The sequence below is a fragment of the Ovis aries genome, chromosome 15 (assembly GCF_016772045.2).
Source record: "Ovis aries strain OAR_USU_Benz2616 breed Rambouillet chromosome 15, ARS-UI_Ramb_v3.0, whole genome shotgun sequence".
Classification (NCBI taxonomy): domain Eukaryota; kingdom Metazoa; phylum Chordata; class Mammalia; order Artiodactyla; family Bovidae; genus Ovis; species Ovis aries.
Window position 1 is genome coordinate 29,083,306 of NC_056068.1, and position 20,000 is coordinate 29,103,305.

The 20,000-nt window shown below is 42.9% G+C and overlaps 1 protein-coding gene across 8 annotated transcripts in view; it reads right to left on the reverse strand.

Annotated features, from left to right (window-relative positions):
• Positions 1–14,474: 14,474 nt before the first annotated feature.
• The window catches only part of DDX6 (DEAD-box helicase 6), a 31,595-nt gene continuing 26,069 nt past the window's right edge, over positions 14,475–20,000 (reverse strand). For 5 of the 8 annotated variants that reach the window (XM_012095546.4, XM_042232709.1, XM_015100953.3 and 2 more), the window contains 2 exons: positions 19,794–20,000; positions 14,475–18,784 (listed from right to left, as the gene is read on the reverse strand). In XM_012095546.4, coding sequence (XP_011950936.2) covers positions 19,825–20,000 — 176 coding nt within the window. In that variant the 3' untranslated portion in view covers positions 14,475–18,784; positions 19,794–19,824. The remainder of the gene's footprint in view (positions 18,785–19,793) is intronic. The other 3 variants (XM_060399317.1, XM_015100955.4, XM_060399318.1) reach the window with 1 other exon arrangement.

Here is a 20,000-nt window from a genome sequence, read left to right on the forward strand (position 1 = left end):
GCACACACGCTGTACTTGAAAATCAACTCATTTAGGACATTAATTACAAATGCAAACCCCCTTCATCTTTGTCACATTCTGTTGGCTACAGGAAGTCACAGGGTAGGATTCATGAGGTCCCGCCTAGGGTCTGTCCACCACAATGTATTTATCATTTCATATTATTATGTATTCTATTAACACTTCCATGTAATGTTAACAGCCTCACCACATTCTACTATATGGATGGACCATGAGTTAATCAATGCTTTATCATCAGACACTGAATAAACGTAAACATTGAAGTTTATTCTTTTTTCCTATTACAAACAATGCTAGAGAGAATGCCTTTATACTGATTTCATTATAAACAGTAGTAGTATTTCCTCAGAATAAATTCCTCCACATGGAATTGCAGGGTCAAAGGATTCACAGAAGGTTAGGCTTTGGAGGCAATGAGCCCGCTTGTAGTAGAGGACAGTTCTCATGCGGTAAAGTGAAGCAGCATGGGTTAGAGGTGGTGATGGCCACGGTGAGGAACTTGTTCTCACTTGGAAGTCGGATAATGCCCATGCTCTGGAAAGTGTCTGCTTGTGGTTGCACAGCCTGCCCCGAGAAGGTAGGGAAGAGTTTGTGTCTACAGTCTCACACATTCAGGTGTCTTGACTGTAGGTGAAGCTGAGACCAAGAGCATTCCTGTCACAGCTGCAGCTGAACCACTGTCCCTGAGCACAGCTCACATCTGCCCGTGGCCCCTGGTTTGTTTGTGTTCATCCAGAATGAGTGACTTCCAGTGGCTGTGAGCTGGCCTCTCAGTCTCCCGCATTCCACCTGTCCCAGAAAGGAGCCCAAATGGAATAACTTCCCAGCAGCGTGGGTCCCCAGGTATCACAGCACCTTAAACAACCTGGACTCCATGAGCCTAAACAATTTGGACTTCTTTAAGAAAAGGAATCAAGTTATGAGTACAAAACTAGGCGTAGAGCTATAGAGAGGCCCTGGGTTTACGTGTCATTGACTTGGCAGGAAACGCACCCCTGCTGGCCCCAACTAGGTGAGTCCTGCCTAGAGTTTGATTGTTTATTTCCAAACATCTTAAATTAGATATGTTTCCTCCTTGCCTTTTGTGGTGTATCAACATTTAAGAATTGAGCAGGACTTTAATAAAATAGTTATTTGGAGCAAAATCTCTCTGGTTTAACCCTCTCTATCGAAACCACTGACATGCATGACAGGTACACAAGATGTCAAACCCCACTATTCTTGTTTGCAGTGCAGAGGCTGGTGCAGTGGGGAGGGTGATTCTTCTAGCATTTATTGAGTCTGCACCAGGAACTGTGGTAGGTGATTTCATTGTCTTATTGCACCTTTTTGCCTGCCAGGGCTCAGACAGTTCTAGAGGCTCAACGCAGCTCCCATTTAAGGCCAGAAAATGCCAGGACACCACAAGTTGACATTCAAACACAAAACTGTTAGCAGAGTAATCGTGACATAAATCCCACTGCATCAGTCTGTCTCCCAACAGGAAACAGATGGCACATTCAAAATAGGATAATTTGAGGAGGGTTTATTTACAAAAACAGACGTGGGTATTGGGGAACCACAAGGATAGGGCAGTAACCCAAGTTTAGGAGCAGCCAGGCATGGCCATCATGAGGCTGGGAGTGGGTGGAGGAGAGCTGTGCTTCAAGGCTGTGGTGAGAGAAGTCGTGGTCATTGGTTGAGGGACACAGCCAGCTCAAGGAGAGGGAGTAAGTAACCTGACCACACTCTATTTTCTCTCTGTCTGATCTGTTGGGCTCTACCAGCATGCTGAAGACACAGGATGTGGACCATACAGATCAGCCTCCTGGGTCAGAGGGCAGGGCGAAGGGGATGTGGGCTGGGGTGACAGGGGGGTCTGGAGGGGCAAACAAAAGATAAATGGCACAGTCTACCCCTTTGACCCTCAGCATCCACTCTAGACCTTTGTCCACAGGAAAATTTTGTTTCCCCAACACAAAGGACTCATACAGTCCCATCAGCTACTGTATCATCTTGGGGTGATGCCAGTTAGTTATGCTTCCAGCTGAAAGCACTGGTGTTCTTCAGATAAGGTAAGAAAAAGAAACAGTTATAGTTCATCAAATGTGGCTGCTACATTCCCATCTCTGTAGCTGACCCCAAGACCAAGGTAATCCTAGCTGCCTTCTTACACCTTCCATTCTCTGCTCTCCTTAACCTCTGACAGGATGTTTCTGGACAAGGTTCTTTTCCTTTTTTTGGCCTCGTGGAATGTGAGATCTTAGTTCTCCAACCAGGGGTTGAACTGGAACCCCCTGCATTAGAAGCGTGGAGTCTTAACCCCACTGGACCACCAGGGAAGTCCTGAAAGGAGCCATTCTCATCTCCAGCTCTTGGTTCTTGGACCCGTGCATCTTGCCTATGGGGAAATGGCCCCATATATTAGCAGCAGTTTAGGCATACACTGTATCTCTCAGAATGGCGCCCCAGTCCTACAGGATGCTGCCTCTCAGCAGGTGATTCCACCATCCTATCAAGGCAGAGTCTTCCAGGGTGCTGAGTGAGACCAGGAGTGAATCCTGAGTCTCACTGCAATCAGTAAACAAAGTGGCAGTTGGTGTAAACTTACTGTAAGTTATCAGAAACATAGTTATAAAGTAACACAATCACGTCAAATGAAGAAAAATGTACAATTTAAAAGTTGTAAATTGTGTTTTGCTAGGGGACCTTGAGGACCATTGCCTCTCAGATAGTTTGGAGGAACTGCTCCAAAGAGGTAAGAGGAAGCAGGATATATAGGAGATTTTCCTGAAACAAACAAGCGTACAGTCAAACATTTAAAGATAACAATTGATCATGGTGCTTTTCTCTGTATGGAAAGATGCAAGAGTGTGGGTTCATGGAAATTATTCCTTATGCATCCTCACTATCTAGGGCCATGTATGGTCAGGCCACTCAAGATGGCTATTTTCCTGATGTCTGTACATCTCCTGCTTGACCAGACCCTGCTTCACTCACATGACTATCCAATCCTCTTAATTACAGGGCTTAATCAGTAACTATCAACATGCTTGCCCCCTGCCCCAGCCGCTGGTTTCCCTGGTAAACAGTGAGCCAACCTTACGGCAATTTCCCCTATAAAGGATAGCCTCCATCTCCCCTGAGTTGTGAAGGTCTAGCTAGCTCCCCCGGAGAAGGTGATGGCACCCCACTCCAGTACTCTTGCCTGGAAAATCCCATGGATGGAGGAGCCTGGTAGGCTGCAGACCATGGGGTCGCCAAGAGTGGGACACGACTGAGCGACTTCACTTTCACTTTTCACTTTCATGCATTGGAGAAGGAAATGGCAACTCACTCCAGTGTTCTTGCCTGGAGAATCCCAGGGACGAGGGAGCCTGGTGGGCTGCTGTCTCTGGGGTCGCACAGAGTCGGACATGACTGAAGTGACTTAGCAGCAGCAGCAGCAGCAGCAGCAGCTAGCTCCCACCTGCTGTACACAAAGTGGGTGTCACTCCAGGACCTTTTGCTTCAAAAGTGTAAGATCCCCAATCTAATAACCCGCTGATGTCTCTGCCACTGCTTCTGGGTTCTTTGGTCTCCAGGCTGGGCTGTTATTATACAAGGTTTCCAAGCCTGCTATGTGGAGCCCAAGAGACAGGTCAACCAGGAGGCCAAGGAAACTCCCTTGAGCCCTGACATGTCTAGAAATAAGGACGGGGAGCAGAAGGTTGTGAGGACAATCCCAAGGTGGCTCTCCACCTGCACATGGGGCTCTGTGGCAGCTGACTGCCATGAGAGACGTATTTCTCTTCCATTATATTCATAATATCCTCTTAACCTCAGAGTCTCTCTCTAGTTTAAAGGCAGCAGCCTTGTGCTGGTGGTTCATCTGAGTGCACAGGGATGGCTGGTGGGTACAGACAAAAGGCAAGGACCTGTATTATCTAAAAAACACAGGCATACTCCCCTGCTTCCTCCCATATAACTAATAATGTACCTTTGCTGGTACCTTGGTCACAAGTGATGAACCAACACTGATATATTATTGGTACCTAAAGTCCGTGCTTTATTCAGATGTCCTCAGTCTTTCCCTTATGCTTTATTTCCCTTACTTCTTTATTCCAGAATGCTACCTTTCATTTAGTTGTCACACCTCCTTAGGCTCCTCTTGGCTATGACACTTTCTCAGACTTTGCTTGTTTTTGATGCCCTTGATAGTTTCAAGGAGTACTGATCAGTACCGGCCAGGAACATTTTTAGAATGTCCCTCAAGTTGGAGTGTCTGGTGTTTTTCTCATAGTTTACGTTGGCATTGTGGGTTTGGGGGAGGAAGAGGAAAAGTGCTGTTCACATTGCATCATTTCAAGGGTATACGGTCAACATGGCTCTTTACTGTTGGTCTTGACTGGAATCACCTGGCTGAGTTATGTTTGTCCGATTTCTCTGCTGTTAAGTGATTCTTTCCTTCTCTCCTTTCCACATTGTCCTCTTTGGAAGGGAGTCACTATATATAGCCCATTCTTAAAGAATGGAGAAGGTTCAAAATCTTTAGCCTGGTTTCAGTTCAGTTCAGTCACTCAGTTGTGTCCAACTCTTTGTGACCCCATGAACTGCAGCACACCAGGCCTCTGTCCATCACCAACTCCCAGAGTTCACCCAAACCCATGTCCATTGAGTCAGTGATACCATCCAACCATCTCATCCTCTGTTGTCCCCTTCTTCTCCTGCCCTCAATCTTTCCCAGGATCAGCGTCTTCTCAAATGAGTCAGCTCTCCACATCAGGTAGCCAAAGTATTGGAGTTTTAGCTTCAACATCAGTCCCACCAATGAACACCCAGGACTGATCTCCTTTAGAATGGACTGGTTGGATCTCCTTGCAGTCCAAGGGACTCTCAGGAGTCTTCTCCAACACCACAGTTCAAAAGCATCAATTCTTCAGTGCTCAGCTTTCTTTATAGTCCAACTCTCACATCCATACATGACCACTGGAATATCCATAGCCTTGACTAGACAGACCTTTATTGACAAAGTAATGTCTCTGCTTTTCAATATGCTGTCTAGATTGGTCATAACTTTCAAGGAGTAAGTGTCTTTTAATTTCACGGCTGCAATCACCATCTGCAGTGATTTTGGAGCCTGGTTTATGTATGTCCAAATGCCCCATCCCACATCTCAGAGGGCTCCTGCCTCCCCATCAGTGCTGTGTAACACGAGAAGCCTGGTAGGCTGTGCACTCCAGTGGATCCTGTGGTTCTAGGATTCTTGCAGTCAAACCCAGGTCTTGGTCTTCAGTTTTCTGTGCCCTAGGACCACATATGACTCCTTCAAATCTTCCCATAAGGCCTTCTGCTTCTTTCTGCATGCTCAAATTTTTTTTAAAAGAGCTTTACTGAGGCACAATTGACCTACAATAAACTACACATATTTAGAGTCTGTAATTTAATATTTTAACAAGTATATACCTGTGAAGCCATCATCGCAATCAAAATACTGAACACATCTATCTCTCAGTGTTGCCTTGTATATCTTTATAATCCTCCCCTCCTTCCCACCTCTTCCCCAACAGGCAACAACTAATCTGCTTCTTGTCCCTAAGAGCTTGCATTTTCTGGAATTCATTTTCTGTTTTTTAATTTTTTTAATAAAATATAGTTGATGTTCAGTATTGTTAGTCTTTAGGTATACTACATGATTCTGACATTCGCTTACAGTAGGAAATGATCACCACAGTGAGGCTAGTAACCATCTGTCCCCATACAATATTATTACAGTATTACTGACCATACTCCTTATGCTGTGTATTCCATCCCATGGTTTATTTATTTTGTAAGTAAGGATTTGTATCACTTAATTCCCTTCACCCCTACCCCCATTGCCTTCCCTTCTGGTACCCGCCCGTTTGTTCTCTGTATCTTAGTCTGTTTCCATTTTGTTTTATTTTTTAGATTCCACATGTAAATGAGAGAAACAGTATTTGTCTTTCTCTGTCTGATTTATTTCATTTTGCATAATACTCTCTGAAAGTGTTAATCACTCAGTCCTGTCTGACTCTTTGTGACCCCTGGACTATATCTTTATCCTTGGAATTCTCCAGGCAAGAATACTGGAGCCATTCCCTTTTCCAGGGGACGTTTCCCACCCAGGGATTCAACCCGGGTATCCTGTATTGCAGGCAGATTCTTTACTGTCTGAGCCACCAGGGAAGCCCCTAATACCCTCTAGATCCATCCATGTTATTGCAAATGGTAAATGTCCTTTTTTCTGATTGAGTAATAATCCATTGTGTGTATGTGTATTTCAAATGTTTATCCATTCACCTATGGATGGACACTCAGATTGCTTCCTTACCTTAGTTATTATAAATAATGTCATCTTGAATTAGTGTTTTTGTTTTCTTTGGGTAAATAAATACCTAGAAGGGAATTTGCTAGATCATATTGTAGTGCTGATTTTAATTTTGGGGGAAATTGCCATACTGGTTCCACAGCGGTTGCATCAATTTAGAACCCCACCAACGGTGCACCAAAGTTCCCTTTTCTCCACATCCTCGCCACCTCTTGCTATTCGTCCTCTTTTTGATGATAGCCATTCTGGCAGGTTGAGGTGATAATCTTATTGTGGTTTTGATTTGCATGCTTGCTTGGTATTAATTAGTTGTCAGGCATTATTAATTTTAGTTTGGGTGCTGGATTTTTTTATATTCTCATAAATATTCTTGAATTTTTTTCTGGGAAGCAGTTATTTTGGAAAAAGTTAAATCCTTTGGGGTCTTATTTTTTGTTAAAAACCCTTAATATTTACTTATTTGACTGTGCTGGGTTCTAGTTGCAGCATGTGTGATCTTTGAGCTTCGTTGCTGCATGCGGGATCTTTAGCTGTGGCATGTGGGATCTAGTTCCCTGACCAAGGATCAGACCTGGGTCGCCTGCACTGGAAGCGCAAAGTCTTAGCCATGGGCCACCAGGGAAGTCTCAGTTCTTGCTGTTTAATCTGCATTGCTGCTGCTGCTGCTTGGTTGCTTCAGTCATGTCTGACTCTGAGTCACCCTATTGCCAGGCTCCTCTGTCCATGGGATTCTCTAGGCAAGAGTACTAGAGTGGGTTGCCAGGCCCTCCTCCAGGGGATATTCCTGACCCAGGAATGGAACCCGGTCCCCTGCATTGTAGGCAGGTTCTTTACCACTGAGCTGCCAGGCGAGCCCTTAAGATGCATTTGGTGGGGACTTACCAGCACTCTAATGATTCCCCATTACTACGGCAAGACCTTTCTCAGTACTCTACCCAATGCCTCATGAATCAGGTTAGGGTTATTCCCAACCCTGGGTGAGCTGTGGGCACTGCACCCCCCTAATCCTTTTGGGTGGTTCTTTCTCTGGTCTCAAGTAGTTTTCAGGCATGCTTGGGCAAATCAATGCTCAGCCAAAGACTCAAGGGGGATCCTCTGCACATCTCTGGAGTTCTTTTTCTCTGCAGCCCTCTCCTCTGTGGCACTTTGTCCTGCAATCTCCATCTGCTTGCCCTTCTCAGAACCTCAGCTCTGTTTTCTCAACCCACGTAGCTTGCTGGGTTCCACTTGGGTTCCCTTCCCTGCATCACAGCTGGAAAGCATTCTCAAGGCAGTAGGTTGGGTGTTCATAATCACAGGGCTTATCTTGCCTTTCTCCATATGGTCAAAGGCTTAATAATGCAAAGGAGACCTTTGAAAAACCTAGGTTTTGCAGCCATGGGCAGAAGTAGCATCTATCTGCAAGTCCTGTTTGTTCATTCAATAGTTATGGCACCTCCATCTTTGGGTTTCACTGTCTTTCATTGCCTGGTGTCTTAAACTACTGCCTCATATATTGTCCATTGTTGGCTGCTTTAGGAAAGGGAGTAGATTTGATCACCATTACTCTGTCTTGGCAGGAAGTCTTGGAAGGCAGTCCTCTTCTATTGCCCTCACTGGCAAGTTCCTAATTGTGTGTTTGCATGCATGCGTGCTAATTCACTCAGTCGTGTCCAACTCTGTGAGACGTTATGGACTGTCACCCACCAGGCTCCTCTGTCCATGGGATTTCCTGAGAGTGGGTTGCCATGCCCTCCTCCAGGGGATCTTTCTGATCCAGGGATCAAACCCGATCTTTTCCATCTCCTGCATTGGCAAGCGGGTTCTTTACCACTAGCACCACCTGGGAAGCCCCAGTTGCATTTTTATAGCCTTTAATTTCTTTTCTTCCCCTACGTGGTCTGGCGGTATAATTGCTAAGTGGTATCCAGCTCTTGCGACCCCATGGTCTATAGCCTGCCAGGCTCCTCTGTCCATGGGATTCTCCAGGCAAGGATACTGGAGTGGGTTGCCATTTCCTTTACCAGGGGATCCTCCCAACCCAGGAATCAAATCTGGGTCTCCTGCATTGCAGGCAGGTTCTTTGCTAACTGAGGTACTACAAAGGAAGCTTATATGGTCTCAGTTCAGTTCAGTTCAGTCGCTCGGTCGTGTCCCACTCTTTGCGACCCTATGAATCGCAGCACGCCAGGCCTCCTTGTCCATCACCAACTCCCAGAGTTCACTCAGACTCACGTCCATCGAGTCGGTGATGCCATCCAGCCATCTCATCCTCTGTCGTCCCCTTTTCCTCCTGCCCCCAAGCCCTCCCAGCATCAGAGTCTTTTCCTGAGTCAACTCTTTGTATGAGGTGACCAAAGTACTGGAGTTTCAGCTTTAGCATCATATCTTCCAAAGAACACCCAGGGCTGATCTCCTTCAGAATGGACTGGTTGGATCTCCTTGCAGTCCAAGGGACTCTCAAGGGTCTAGAGCCCTATATTAGCCAGGGTTAAATTGAGGAAGTGGAACTACAAAGGATACTATAGAATGAGGAATTTATTAGAGGGATTAGGCTTTACTCCAGTGGTTTCCAGAGTATGTTCCCTGGATCAACAGCATCAAGCCTCAGCATTACTTGGAGGCTTGTTAGAAATGCAAATGTATAGGCCCCACCACAGACCTATAAACTCAGAAGCTCTGGGGGTAGACTCAGAAAGTTGGTTTTAATAAGCCCTCCAGGTAATTCAGATGTCTGAAGTTTGAGAGCCACTGTTTTATATAATTGGAGGAGAGACTGGGGAAGTAATGGTCCAAATGAGGATGTTAAAAAAAAAAAAAAAAAAAAAACTAGGGGAAAATCACTAATTGACTCTCTTAATCACTAGTTTGGGTGAACAAATTAGTGCATTCACAGCCAAGTGGTCTGGCAATAGATCTGTGTTGCTATTGGTCAGCAGAGCTACCAATAAGGAAAAAGAGCTGGGCATGAAGCAAGAACATCAATGTGCAGCAAAAATAAAGAGCAAGGGGAAGCTGGAACTTTCTGGCACCTCTCTCATCACCTCTGACCATGGTAACCTTCAGATTATGATTCCTGCTGCTTCAGTTTCACCTTCCAAATATTGTGCAAATTTTCTTTTGGCCAGCTCTGATTCTGAGCCAAATAGGGAAGGGAATTGTGGGAAATTTAATTTGCGCTTAACCAAGTTAGTATATCACAAATCTACCAAAGCAGAACTTAACAAGACAGGAGATTGTAGGAAAGGTAGTTGCAGATTAGCTAAATGGACAAATTAAAAAAAAAAAAAACCACAACATTCCATCTCATGTTAATATGACATTCAGTCACTTCTATTAACCATATTTGTTGCTAAGTCACTTCAGTCATGTCCAACTCTCTGCGACCCCACAGACGGCAGCCCACCAGGCTCCCCCATCCCTGGGATTCTCCTGTCTAGAACACTGGAGTGGGTTGCCATTTCCTTCTCCAATGCATGAAAGTGAAAAGTGAAATGGAAGTTGCTCAGTCGTGTCTGACTCTTAGCATGGACTGTAGCCTACCAGGCTCCTCCGTCCATGGGATTTTCCAGGCAAGAGTGCTGGAGTGGCATGCCATTGCCTTCTCCAATTAACCATATTTAGCTTCCAAATTAAAAAATTAGCAAAATTATGCATCTGATTAAATACTCCACTGTCCAGCAGAAAATCAAAAACATTTTAACCCTCTCCCCAAAGAGGATACAAATTCCTATATGTCACTTTATATTTTCAGGCTAGTTCAAGCCCTTCCTAGTGGGTCAAAACCCTTTTTGACACCTATTAATAAATCTTACCTTCGATGGTAGGAGAATGAGAGGAGAAAAAAATAACTAGTTGATATATACCTAATAGATTTTATTATAAAATAAAATAAGGAAGAAATACTCATAAGTATTATAATCTTCATTTCTACAACTAGTCATGTGGTCCTATGGTATCAGTAACTTCCTTTTTCCACTACCCATTCCATATGCCCTTCGTCCTCTGCAGGTATCTTGGATAATCTTGATTCTCTGCCTGGTGGAAAGACCCAAGCCTTCTGAAGAGTCTGGACTATTACTGATCCAGTCTGTACTAGACTGTTGTAGTTTTCCATTAACTTTTATCACATCAGATGGTATATTAAAAGTAGCCCCAGGAGATCTGCATTCCAGACCAAGTCTTCCTTGCTCTCTCTGTGTAATCACAACCCAATTTCTCCCTTTCAAATTAGGGTCACAAGGCAGCCTGTTGGTTGAGTAGCAGGAGAAGCCCAAAGTAGGCAGAAGTCCAGTGTGGCAGGCTCAGTTTCCAGTTTAATGGAACTTCTGATGAGTTCTCTGGAGGAAGCATTTCTCTCTTGGGAACCAAGACCTCTGGTTGGTAATCTATTTTATATATAGCAGCATGTATATGTTAATCCCATCCTTCTAATTTATCCCTCCCCATTCTTACCCCTTTGGTAACCATAAATTTTTTATATTTGTGGATCTATTTCTGTTTTATAAATAAGTTCATTTGTATCTCTTTTTTCAGATTCCACATGTAAGTGCTATCATATGTCTCTGGCTTGCTTCACTTAGTATGGTAATTGGCAGGTCCATCCGTGTTGCTGCAAATAGTATTATTTCATTTTTTATGGCTAATATTCCATTTCATACACACACATACACACACACATATACACATTCATACCATATATTCTTTATCCATTCCTCTGTTTATGGATATTTAGGTTGCTTCCATGTCTTGGCTATTATAAATAGTGTTTCTATGAACATTGGGGTGCATATATCTTTTCTAATTACAGTTTTCTCTGGTTATGTGCCCCGGATCAGCATTGCAGGATCCTATGGTAACTCTATTTTTAGTTGTTAAAGGAACCTCCATACTGTTTTCCATAGTGGCTGCACCAATTTAGATTCCCATCAACAGTGTTAGGAAGGTTCCTTTTTCTCCATACCTTCTTCAGCATTTAATGTTGGTAAACTTTTCGATGATGGCCATTCTGACTGGAGAGAGGTGACCCTCATTGTAGTTTTGATTTGCATTTCTCTAATTCACAATATTGAGCATTTTTTTCATGTGCTTTTCGGCCATCAGTATGTTTTCTTTGGAGAAATGTCTTAGATCATCTGCCCATTTTTCAGCTGGGTTTGTTTTTCTGTTATTGAGTCATATGAGCTATTTGTATACTGTAGAAATTAATCCCTTGTCACGTCACTTGCAAGTGTTTTCTCCCCGTCTGCAGGTTGTATTATTACTGATTGTCACAGACCCTTGATTTTCCTGTCTCATCCTTTACCTGCACTTAATCCCATGGTACTACCAACGAAAATCTGAACTGTGATGCCACCACGTCCCATCCACCAACCCTGCTAAGGAGGTTATCATTGAGCTCATCAAATATAAATAACCCAATGCCAGAATCTCATTTTAAGAGTCTGTTTTCTGGGACCACTTCTGGTATCAATTATTCTGTCTGGGTCCCAACAAGAAACAGATGGCACACTTGTAGTAGGAAAATTTGGGAAATTATTTTCATCATGCTTATTTACAAAGCCGTGGGTGTAGGGAAAATCTACCAAGGGGAGGGGACCAGAAAATGGAGGCAGAGTGACACTTAGCTGCAGAGATCTCCAGGTGAGGAACAAAGCGGCTAGAGGCATCTTCTGCATGGGTGCGTGCTAAGTCACTTCAGTTGCGTGAATTCTTTGCTATCCTATGGACTGTGCCCACCAGGCTCCTCTGTCCATGAAGTGGGTTGCCATGCCCTCCTCCAGGGGATCTTCCAGACCCAGGGATTGAATTACTCTTTCCTGTCTCTTACATTGGCAAGCAGGATCCTTACCACCAGGGAAGCCCTGAGGCATTTTACAGGGTGGGAATTAAAGGAATACAAACTCCCTCTTTGGGCTTCTCTGGTGGTTCAGACGGGAAGAATCCACCTGCAATGTGAGAGACCTGGGTTCAGTCCCTGCGTTGGGAAGATCCCCTGGAGGAGGGCATGGCAACCCACTCCAGTATTCTGGCCTGGAGAATCCCTATGAACAGAGGAACCTAGCAGGCTATAAGTCCATGGGGTCACAGAGTCAGACACGACTGAGCAACTAAGCACAAAGTCCCTCTTTCATCTAATTTCCTATGGGAGTCTCTGGTGAGTAAACCCAAATGCAAGCCAGCAATCAGGGGAAATATCTATGTGGCTCATCTTAGGCTAGACTGTACATACCCATTCTCTGAAAAGGCTGGTGGCTTGTCTGTCATTTCTTCAGTGTATTGTAGTGAAAACTGAATTTACAACTTCCTTGAAATTAGGTCTAGCCTGCAAGGAGATCCAACTAGTCAATCACAAAGGAAATCAGTCCTGAATATTCACTGGAAGGACTGGTGCTGAAGCTGAAACTCCAATACTTTGGCCACCTGATGCGAAGAACTGACTCATTTGAAAAGACCCTGATAAAAGATGCTGGGAAAGATTGAGGGCAGGAGGAGAAGGGTACAACAGAGGATGAGATGGTTGGGTGGCATCACCAACTTGATGGACATGAGTTTGAGTAAGCTCTGGGAGTTGGTGATGGCCAAGGGAAGCCTGGCATGCTGCAGTCCATGGGGTTGCAGAGTTGGACACGACTGAGCGACTGAACTGAAATTAAGAGTCCTCTTGCTTATTTAACTTATATGCAGAGTACATAATGAGAAACGCTAGGCTGGAAGAAGCACAAGCTGGAATCAAGATTGCCGGGAGAGATATCAATAACCTCAGATATGCAGATGACACCACCCTTATGGCAGAAAGTGAAGAGGAACTAAAAAGCCTCTTGATGAAAGAGGAGAGTGAAAGTTTGCTTAAAGCTCAACATTCAGAAAACCAAGATCATGGCATCTGGTCCCATCACTTCATGGGAAATAGATGGAGAAACAGTGGCTGACTATTTTTTGGGGCTCCAAAATCACTGCAGATGGTGATTGCAGCCATGAAATTAAGACGCTTACTCCTTGGAAGGAAAGTTATGACCAACCTAGATAGCATATTCAAAAGCAGAGACGTTACTTTGCCAACAAAGGTCCGTCTAGTCAAGGCTATGGTTTTCCACTAGTCATGTATGGATGTGAGAGTTGGACTGTGAAGAAAGCTGAACGCTAAAGAATTGATGCTTTTGATCTGTGGTGTTGGAGAAGACTCTTGAGAGTCCCTTGAACTGCAAGGAGATCCAACCAGTCCATTCTAAAGATCAGTCCTGGGATTTCTTTGGAAGGAATGATGCTAAAGCTGAAACTCCAGTAGTTTGACCACCTCATGCAGAGTTGACTCATTGGAAAAGACTCTGATGCTGGGAGGGATTCGGGGGCAGGAGTTAGAAGGGGACAACAGAGGATGAGATGGCTGGATGGCATCTCCAACTCGATGGACCCAAGTTTGAGTGAACTCTGGGAGTTGGTGATGGACAGGGAGGCCTGGCGTGCTGTGATTCATGCGGTCGCAGAGTCGGACACCACCAAGCCACTGAACTGAACTTGTTCTTTTCTAAAGCTATTATGGCAGTTTGCCTTTCCACATGCATTTTACAATCAGCTTTTGTCATAAAGCTTGCTGGGGTTGACTGGAAGGAAACAGGGAACCTATAGATGAAATTGGGGAATGGACAAGAGAGCTGTAGTACATGGATTGGAAGACTGTATCTTCAGGCCTGATTTCTCTCATCAGCGTATCTTGCAGTTTTCAGCATACAAGTCTTGCACATACCTTGTTACACCAGTCTTTTGGGTGTACGGGTGAGGATGTTGGGTCCAGCTTTGTCTGCTTTTCTCCAATTATTTAGGTCTTTTTTCTTTCATCAGAATTTCTAGTACTCAGAATACAAATTCCATTCACTAATTTTTGGGGGCAGGTTCTGAACAATTCTAGGGGGTAATCACTGGCAGTTCTCCAACATACTGTGGACCAACATCTCTCTCCTTTCTCCTTTCCTGTTCCGTTTGCTTAGGCTATGAAAAGTTAAATGCAAATGGTGAGACAGCCTTAGGGCTGGACAAAGGTGCTCTCAGATTTTATTGAACTGGGCTCAGAGGAGTAGTGCTGAGTCTTCTTGCTTTTCAGAATGAGTCATTCAACTAAAAATGACTTCAAGATTGAACAGCTGCTGCTAAAGACACACCACACACATTTGGAGTTCCAGTGGGCTTTTATTGAGATAAATTAACAAATCAAGATTTTATCCACCATCTTTTAAATTCAGCAGAGACTCTGGTCAATATATGTGTACATACAACATAAGACATTCCAACAAAAACACAGCCCTACTGGAACATTTGCCAATTAACAGAAAGCCAATTTTCCCATTCCCCAGATGGTTTCAAAATTGAGTCCCCACTGTTCACTTTTCAGTGGAACTGGTCCCTTGTGGCTAGGGACACTGGAATTCTATCCTGTTTTTACTAAACAAAAAATAACTTTTCTTCATTTTAATCTTGTTTCAAAAAAGGGAATAGTGACTTTGTTTTCTCCAAGCACCCCTCCCCAACCACCACTGGTTAAAATACAGTAGACTGTATCTTAATAGCCCAACCCTACCCCCTCCCTTGCCCTGCCCAGTACTGTCTACTGGAGAATTTAAATACACTTCTGTTGGAATCTGTCAGCTATGGAGGGGCACAGTCCAGGTGCCAGGCTAGCTCCCTCTGACCTCATGAACCTTTGGACACTTAACTCTTTACCCCAAAGATGAGTTTTTAGATCAGAAAGAAGTGGGTTTTCTTTGAAAGTTAAAAAACGAAACAAAACCCAAAAAACTAAAGGTATGAAGTACAACTACAGGCTCAAAAGGTCCACTAAAGTTCACCAAGAAGTTGACTACATCAGCTCCCATGAGGCCAAAACCTTTTGGCTTGACAAAGGTATTCTGACAGAAAAATGATTCCACAACAGCTTAAGATACACAGAATGCTGGGAAAAGTAGCAAATAAAAACATGGCTTAATTCCCAAGAATTTATTTCATCTTTTTGTTACTCATCTATAAGGTCAGGAGTGTGACTAAAGGCAGTTTCTGATGAGGTCATGAGCTTCCAAAGTGTTTCTAAATCCTTAGTGCAGATACCCTCCCTTTTGGGGCAAAGTAACCTCCCTCCCACCCTATTAAAAAATAAAAAAGAAAAAAATTAAACCAAGTGATCAGAATGAGATGTTTTGGTTCCAACAATGTACACTCAAGGCTTTGTGCTGAGTTGTCTGGTTCTAATCCAAGCATGATGGTATCAAACACAAAGCACAAGGCAAAGGAAAGATGCTCCCATCTCATTCTGAAAACAAATATTGATAACCAATTGCCTCCCCCCTCCCCCCGCCCCTTGGGGCCAACCTATATTACGATGCTGGGACCAACTTGAAAATAATTTAGAGATTATATTTAGGTTTCTCTCCCCCTTACTTATTCCCATGGAAGATCATTTTAGAATAAATTTATTCCATTCCATTCCTAAGGGAAAAGGCAAAGTTACTCCATTGGAATGTAAGGAAGAGAGAGACAGCAAGCTGTGTAACAGTCCATAACTCATTACACGACTATATAAACCACTGGTTAAACCAGGAGCTGATTGTAATTTAAATATTAAAAATAAGGGGAGTAGTTTTTATCCAAATGAACCACCGGAAAAATATTACCATTACTTGAACACCCAATACTAATAAAATCAACTAATAGTAACAATGCTCCTTATTTTAAGGGGGAATTGAAGAAAAAAAAAAAAAGACTAGGCTTTGACCTAGTTCGTAGAGCATCTTTCCATTTAACAGTTCCTATTCAAGAGTCAAGCACCAAAACTGGACAGCTGCCTGTATAAGACTGTGTCCAATAGTGGTGTCCCAGATAGTTTTAAGTGCCACTCCTCATCAGAGGCTGTACTTCAGTAAAACTTTCAATTTAAAGTCTGTGCTTTTAGAGGGACCCATAGGCGCGTGGCACCAGGCAGAGCGCAGTCTGAGGATGGCGAAAGACTGCGCTGTCTGTTTAGTTACCCACTCTCTCTAGCGAGACACAGAATCGCTTATGAACTTTCCTTGTTTTTCTTCTACAATGAATGATCCCTCTTATCTCGCCAGAGATGGGGGGGGGGGGGGGAAGAGAGCTGCATCAGTACAAGGGCAAGATTTTTTGGTCAAAAGTTGATGCCTTTTAAGTTCCCTCCCCCCACCCCTCCCTGGGAAAAGGTTACTTTCTTAATTAGGCCTTGCATTTAGTAACCTACATTGGCTGGAGACACAGTGTGGCTTGGGATACCAGATAAATGAGTTATTATTTTTTGGGTTTGTACTGTGCAGCTCTTGCTACAATTTTTAAGGAGTTAGGGCTATGTCTTATCAGGAGGCATCTGCAGGATTTTGATCCTCAAGGAATTTTGGAATTACAAATAATTTTGCTTAGAACTAGGCAGAGTCAAAAAAGCAACTTTGAATAACTGACTTCTTTATCCAGATGAGTTAAGCATGAAAGTTTATGTAAGACATATCCTGGAATATTTTAGGGTTTTAAAAGACAATGACAAATGGAAACCAATTTTTTTTTTAATTTTTTCTTTTTTTCTTTTTTTTAATCCTAGATGCCTCCTGATTGACCTAGTATACTGGGTTAAAAGGGAATTAAAAACATTAAAAAAAAAGTTCACTGGTATTGATTCATCTCACTCCTTTTGCCTGGAGATCAGGCCAAACATCAAGCATGTTGGGAGGGGCACAATTTAAAGCAACACTATTGACTGTAAAGCATTTGCCAGCAATTTACAATGCAAAATGACAGATAATTCTTGTCACAAAGCAAGAGGATGGCAAGCAGCTTTCTGTAGCATGAAAGTTAACAGCTCTCAGGGGTCGCCCGTTCCTGCAAGTTTATGTATCAAGGTGGGCAGAGGGCAACACATAAAAGTACAGGAGGTGATCCACAGAAAGTAAGCCCCAGAACTGCTAAAATTACCAAAGCTGGTACTGGCTAATATTCTGAAATGCAAATCCATGCTTTATACATATACTGCTCAAAGACACTGCCGCTCAATCATATCCCCACACTGCAAGGCAAATTCTTTGTCCCCTTTTGCAGAGCTTGAAAAGTTTCTCAAACTTTTAAAAAAGGCTGGCGGGGAACAGTATCAGAGAGAACGTCTCAAAAAAAATAACATCTTGAATTATAGGTTTCTGAAGCTTCCTTGCTCTCTCTGTCAGGCCTACTCCAAAGGTACTATATGAGACAGTGTGGCAGCAGTGAACCCCCAACTTCTGGGTCTCTTTTCCAATGTAGGATTCCTGTAGAGGTCTGCTCTCTACAGTAAGAAGCCAAAATACTTTTTAGATTTAGTGTTGCGGAAAACTGAGCCCCTCTCATCTTTAGCTGCTCCCATAATCACTCTAATCCCCTTAATCCCAGCAACCTTCATCCAAAAAAAAAATATATATATATGTATATATATATATATATGAACCCAGAAAAAAAACCTATTTACAAAGTTTATACAAGTATACACACCCAATTTTCTATGGGACACGCTCTGCCACAGAGGAAAGAGGGTCAAAGGCTCTGACACGTCTACACATCAAGTGCCATAACTGCTAATGGAGGCGTATGTAAACCAGTCTTTAGTGTTCTGCTATAGAGCACAAAAGGCTTGTCATATGGCTCCTGCGATGATAGACTGCTCTTTCCTTTGGGAGCGATGATGTTGCATCTACTCAGCCCAGAAGAAATTTTCACTTGGGATTGTTTTTTTTTGTTAAATACATGTATTTACAGTGCGGATGAACTGCAGTTGCATATCAACTCCTCCACATAAAGAAAAAGAAAATGATGTTTAACATTACTAATACGTTTCATCTTCCAGCCCTGGGCTTGAGTATCGGGTAGAAAGGGAAGAGAGAGACTTCAACTTGAAACCAAAATGAAAAGACAAAAATTTTTAAAAGAAAGAAAAAAGAAAAAAAAATACTATTGTTGATTCCTTGGGCTGTGTCTAAAAGATGATATTCTGAATGGTCTCATAGCATAAGGCACTTCGCACAAATAAGTAATAAGCTCTTCAGGCTTAAAAACGGATGAGTAACCAGGGAGAAGTTGAAATGCACTCAAGAGTCAGCTGTTGGAGAATTCTGAAATCGTAGACAAGCTTGTGTTCATCAAGGTTCTTCTCTTTTTAGGGTTTCTCCCCTTCTTTCTCTTCCTTCTTTGTCCCCCCTTCCCCAGAAAAATTTTTTAAAAACCAGCAGTTAGTGCAACTAATGTTCAGTCAGCACACAGTGCAAACAAGTGGAACAAAAAAGGTAAATTCCTTTTCAGCTTTTCTCTTCACCAGTTTAAAAAAAGAAGAAATGTCTGAGCTCTCAAGTCTTCATAGTTCCAAAATAAAAGAAGATGAAAAACCCACAAAGAGAAGAGCATTCCCCCCAAAATCGATGTGTCACAGATCCAAACGAGCCTTCCATAGTTTGTCAAAGCCTACAGAAAACAGAAACCTAAAATTACCGCTGGTAAGCCATATAAACTAGGACACACACACAGGACACACACACGTGATGCACACGTGAAGCAGGCGCTCACAAATCCATCCCAAATGCTCTCCATAACAGCTTCTACTGAGCCTCTTTACACACTATACCATCAGCTCAGGATTAAGGAATTTCCGCTAGACATCCCAGAGACAGAATGAAATCCTAAAAGTACTGGTAGCAGGCAGTAGTCATCTGCAACAATTTTAAAAAGTTTTTTAAAATCCTGTATGAACTCAACAGCCTGTCAGTGTACTAGCATACATGAGCTAGTTTTTGTCCAAGAGTTGTGTGTTTGACAAGTAAATTAGGATAAAAAGGTTAAAGTGAAGAGTTAATCTGGAGACTCTAAAAATAATGGGTAAAATGTTCACTGCTAATTTGGAAACTATCATCTCTGAAATCAGATTTTCCTTACAGGAATATTGGCTGTTTTGGAGGGTTTTTTCCTATGTTAAGTAAGCCTTGTTTTAAGCATTTCTTCCAGAGTCCTATAGTCAACAAAAGATGAAAAGGTGCATGCACGGGAGACCAGTGGCCATTTAAAGTAAGGCAGTTATCCTCACAACCTGATTATACCTTTAGCAATAAGGTTTTACAGATAATTGAACCTATTTAGGTACCCACTAGAAATTAAGAGTGAATGCTAACAGATGACTGAGTGATAAAGAGCAAAAATATTTTCATATTCAAAATTGCTAATTCTTTTCTGCTTCTATTATTTTAGAAGTCTGAATTTGTCTTAAGTACTGTTCACATATATTACTTAGGAAGATGGCATTCAAGAACTGCATTTATGGATTCGCCAATAAGATCACTTCAACTGAGATACTTCCTGTTTACTGCCATTTATGTCAAGAAGTATTTCATCTTTTATTGCTAATTGTATATGGTAGGACATCACATTCCCCCTGGGGGAAAGAGGACCTTAATCTCCTTCCTTTAAACATTATGCTTACTTGGCTATTTTGTCAGGTACACACTTGCTTGTTAAGCTTTCTCATCTTCTACAGGCTCGCTGTGGTATTCTGCCACATACAGGCTCTTGTCAATGTTGCTCGGGATAGGTTTGATTTCTGTTCCCAGCTGCTCCTCAATACTTTTCAGGTTGAAGCGATCATCATATGTGATCAAGTTGATGGCTAAGCCAAGATGACCAAAGCGAC